The sequence below is a fragment of the Mchenga conophoros genome, linkage group LG22 (assembly GCF_057382185.1).
Source record: "Mchenga conophoros isolate Kocher_MC1m ecotype Shallow Benthic linkage group LG22, M_conophoros_male_GT1.1, whole genome shotgun sequence".
Classification (NCBI taxonomy): Eukaryota; Metazoa; Chordata; class Actinopteri; order Cichliformes; family Cichlidae; genus Mchenga; species Mchenga conophoros.
The window spans coordinates 2,015,591-2,020,590 of NC_140546.1; the positions used below are offsets into that span (position 1 = coordinate 2,015,591).

At 45.1% G+C, this 5,000-nt stretch overlaps 1 protein-coding gene across 2 annotated transcripts in view; it reads right to left on the minus strand.

The window, feature by feature from the left end:
* The window catches only part of LOC146548492 (uncharacterized), a 7,064-nt gene extending 3,524 nt beyond the window's left edge, over positions 1-3,540 (minus strand). For both annotated transcript variants that reach the window (XM_085262009.1, XM_085262008.1), the window contains exons 1-3: positions 3,424-3,540; positions 1,890-2,162; positions 1,617-1,664 (exon numbers count right to left, since the gene is read on the minus strand). In XM_085262009.1, the coding sequence (XP_085118135.1) occupies positions 1,617-1,664; positions 1,890-2,162; positions 3,424-3,484 (382 nt within the window). In that variant the 5' untranslated portion in view covers positions 3,485-3,540. The remainder of the gene's footprint in view (positions 1-1,616; positions 1,665-1,889; positions 2,163-3,423) is intronic.
* Positions 3,541-5,000: the final 1,460 nt, after the last annotated feature.

Below are 5,000 nucleotides of genomic sequence, written 5' to 3' on the forward strand. Positions count from 1 at the left end.
ACAGTGAGACAAAAGGATTGTCTTGTGAGTTAAAAAGAGATCGTGCAGGGCATTCAGGCTGTCACGTAACCAAGCAGCTGTGATGGAGATGCCACACTTCCTGAGGGGCTGAACAAGTTCTACACACGGTTTGATGCACTGAACAACACACAAGCAAAGAAAGCCTCCTCACTGAGCCAGATGATCGTCCCAGCATGCTTCAAGTCCACCACCATCTTCCCGGTGCCAAAGAAATCCTCAGTATCCTGCCTGAATGCTTACCGTCCCATCGCCCTGACCCCCATCATCATGAAGTGCTTCGAGAGACATGGCACACATGAGGAGCAACCTCCCCTGCTCACTGGATCCACTGCAGTTTGCATACTGGCCGAACAGGTCGACCGAGGATGCTATTTCCACTCCACTTCACCTCTCCTTCTCCCACCGGGACAAGAAAGACACCTATGTCAGAATGGTGTTCATGGACTTGAGCTCAGCATTCAGCACCATTATTCCCCAAAAAATGTTTGACAAACTCAGCAAGTTGGGACTGAGCAGCTCTCTCTGCTACTGGATACTAGATTTCCTGTCAGAGAGGCCTCAGTCCGTCCGAATCAGCAACAACACCTCCAGCACCATCAGACTGAGCACAGGAGCTCCTCAGGGCTGTGTTCTCAGCCCACTGTTGTTCACGCTACTGACACACGATTGCACCGCCCTACACAGCTCCAACCAATCATCAAGTTTGATGATGACACAACCGTGGTTGGACTCATCAGCAGCAACGACGAGTCAGTGTACAGAGATGAGGTTCAGCAGCTGGAGTTCTGGTGCAGCAAGAACAACCTGTCACTGAATGTGGACGAAACCAAGGAGATGATTGTCGACTTCAGGTAGACTCGCTCCACCCACACACCACTCAGCATCCACGGTTCCACGTAGAGACTGTTAACAGCACCAAGTTCCTGGGAGTTCACATCTCAGACGACCTCATCTGGACCACCAACACCACCTCCATCACCAAAAAGGCCCAGCAGCGCCTCCACTTCCTGAGATGCCTGAAACGGGCCAACCTCCCTCCTCCCACCCTCACCATGTTCTACAGGAGCACCATAGCGAGCTCCTGACCAGCTGCATCTCTGTGTGGTTCAGGAAACTGCAAAGTCGGCGACCTCAGCCAGCTACGTCGGATCGTCAATGCAGCTGCCAAGATCACTGGAACGTCTCTCCCTCTGCTACAGGGCATCTTTCACAAGCATCAGTCAGGCCTCCTGCATCGTGCGTGACCCCTCACACCCCTCACACGGACTCTTCTCCCTCCTCCCATCCAGCAGACGCTATCGCAGCATCGGGGCCCGATCCTCCAGCCTGCGAGACAGCTTTTTCCTGCAAGATCTTTGATCTTTGTGGACGACTTGTCCAGGCCACTAAATTGCATAGATTTAGAGGTGAGCTGCTGATAACAGGTGCAGCTCACCTGACCGGAGGGCCACCCTTCAGAGGACTGAGCAGCAATCAGAGCTGGGCTCTGAGCGTCCTCCCTGCGTAACACTCAGGATCACAGCCTTCATTTACGCTCCTCTGTGCAAAACCAGCATCAGAAACAAACAGTTCAGGGCTCAGCTTTATGTTCCTACCTGCCACGTCTCGTTCTGCTGCGGTCATCGTAGACGTCTCTCGCCCTCCTGTGTGGAACAGTTGAAAGATGTAATAAAGTCAGGTTCAAACAATTACATTAGAACAAAATCATAAAGTATGCAGTATCAAAAAATGTTTTGTGATCCGAAATGTTGAAATATTTCGGACGAGCTTATATAAGACATCAGTGTTCGTCATTACAGCAGGGAAACGCTTAAATCCGATGACTGCAGCACAGTCAGACTGAACTCTGTGCTGGATCAAGGTGTTACCTGGAGAGATCACTGTCAGCTGCACCGCTGGTTCGTTATTGCACAGGTATCTCCCAGAGTCTGAGAGAGTCGGCTTCAGGATGACCAGCGACTTATCAGGCAACGACCCGAATCGCGTGTCCTCGCTGTGTCGTACGTCCACGTCGCCGTCGGTCGTGAGTACGTCAGCTTTGCTTCCATGACTCTCTCTGCTCCACGTCACCTTACCCTCCACAGAGAGGGGACAGCGCAGAGTGAAGGACTCCTTGTCTCTGATTATTTTATGTTTGATTCCTGCAGAAGAAGCATTATTTTTAATGCAGCTGTACATTACTGCATTACTTTATCCACTGGTCTCTATTTTGACCACGCACAGTTTGTGTTCTTGATGGAAAGTTCACTCACGATCTTTTCATTGAAAATTGTTGCATAGACACAAAGTTCATATAAAGAATTTCTGACAATTATTCAGTTTTTCTTATTGATAAAAGTCTTACAGGCTGTGGATTGAAGGTTGTAAATGTTTAAATTAAAAAACAAAGCTTCTGTTTTTCAATTTATTTATTTTAATATAAAGTCATGTATTAGTGGCTGAAGCTCTGATGGATAAAATGGAAACACTGAAGGATAATAAGGCTTAAAGCTAAAGAAGCAGCAGGTGGATTAATTCATTGTACCTGCAGAGACTCAGATACCTGCACGTACACCGGCTCTGAGCGCAGCTTTTATCTGCACTCACAACAGGAACTCAGCTGCTGAGCAAATATAGATGTTCCTATCAAACACCTCATGGTATATTTTGATATTTTGTGGTTAATAAACACTAATTGTTCCTGTTATGTTGGGGAATGAAATCATCGTCATCAGTGAAGTGTAAAAACACCTCCCAGATCTTTTCCTGCTCACTGACAGACGAATTATTGTTTGTAAATGGTAAAAAGCCTGTATTTGTACAGCGCTTTACACATCCAGGGAAGCTACATTTTTGTCTGTCTCTTCTAATGTTTCTTCTCAAAGCCCAAAACATATGACAGAGAGTAAGTCTGTGGCTTCCTGCTTTGGAGAATCCAGCCATGATCACGCTTCACAGAGCAAACTAAAGATGCACATCTACCAGGGAGAGAATTCATGCTAAAACCACAGAGGCCTTTGGGTGGAGATGACACTAACGTGCAGACCCTGTGCTCTCATGGCTGTCTCCTCCAGCAGAAAGGTAGGTGCTGCACTGAGGACATTAACCACACACAGCTCGTGTATTTACAACAGTTTTCAAAGGAAAGGTTTTGAGGGAATCAACGTGTGAACACGAAGTTCAACAGATTGAGCTTCAAGTACAAATTATTCTTAATTAATCTCACTGTCTTACACTGTCTTACACAAAAGGATGTGGATTCCACAGTGTAAATGTTTAGATTCAAAAACATTCAAATAATAAAGCTTCAACTATGCAAACTGATCTCCACCATAAAGTGAGCAGACCTGCCGCAGTGGATGAAACATGGTAACTGTTCCAGCTGAAGAAGCAGGAGGTGGATTATTTTAATGCCTTTCTTACCTGCAGTGAGATTACAGCCCAGAGCAAGGACAAAGAGGCAGCAGCAGATGTCCACCCTCATCCTGATCAACACTCAGATACCTGCAAATGCATCGGCTCTGACCGCAGCTTTTATCTGCGCTCACAGCAGGACCTGAGCTGGCTGACCACATACAGATGTTCTTCCAGCAAACACCAACCTCCTCGTCACATATTTGGTATTTTGTGGTTAATAAACACTAATAGTTCCTGTTATTTTGAAGTATGAAATCATCATTCGTCATCAGTGAAGATTAAAAACAACTCCCAGAATGGAAAGCTGCTTTCCCGCCCACATGAGTTATTCTTAGTAAAACCACTGAAGCTTACTGTGAAAAATATGTTTGCAAACACAAATGTGACCATAAAGGACAAAAACAACAACGAACTGCGTCATGGATCAAAATCATCACTGGAAACATGTTGCAGCCTGTTGTCAAAATGGATTCAGTTCATTTTTTGTCTCCAAATCCCCCAAAATAACAAAGTGTAAAAATGTGTAGCGTGTACACAAGTGTTCAGTCTTTGCTCAGCAAGTTGTTGGAGCACGTTTGGCAGCAGTTACAGCCTCTTGTCTTTTTGAGTGTGATGCTACAAACTCGACACGCCTGTTTCTGGCCAGTTTCTCACTTTCACGTCTCCATTTTCACTAAACTGTGCAATCAGTAACGACTCTCACACAAACATTTATTTCTGTGCATTTATATGTTTATACTGTATTCATTAGATACTCTTTTAGTCACAGACGGACAGTTCACAGTGAAGGAAGTTCTTTCTTCAAGAAGCAAACTTATACGTGGTTTATTTATAACAATGAAGGAGTGCTAAACAGTTTGATCAGTATGTTAGCAGAGACGTAGCCGAAGCAGCAAGTGTCTATTCTAATGTCTAGAGTGTGTGTAGACGTCTCATCATCAACCTTTCTTATTCTTGCCTGAGTTTGAGAAGATGAGAACCGTGTCGCCAGCCCAACGTTATAACGGCTCAACACAGAATTATGATTCATAAGTGAATTTGCTGATAGTTCATTATGATCAATACTGATCAGATATCATCAGTAAATATGAAGGAAATATGAATATGATGGAGTTTGGCTAAAAGGACACTTCTAGTTTAGTGTGAAGTTTACACTAAGCCCAGCTGGTTGTGCATCTTATTACCAGTGACGGGGATAACGGCGTTACTTTTTTCAGTAACGAGTAATCTAACTAATTACTATTCCTGCTGTTACAACACCGTTACAGTTACTAAAATGCGCTCGTGTTACTATTTTTCAACAAACAGACGGCTGAAGCTGTGTTCAGCTTACTGCACGTAAGTAATGTGCGCGCTCCTGCGGACGGCAGTCACTGTCTGGCACAACAGCTGGAGCTCAGGCGGCAAAACAATGGCACGAGTGCTGCTGTTTGACTGAGGAAGAATAAAGGAGTCGTGGTCAATCACATGACCACTTCAAGACAAAGCAACAAGGTGACATGTACCAGTTTATAAACTGTGTTGATCGGCCAGTAAAACCAAGGTCAAGGTCAAGGTCAAATTTATTTCTACAGCACATTTCA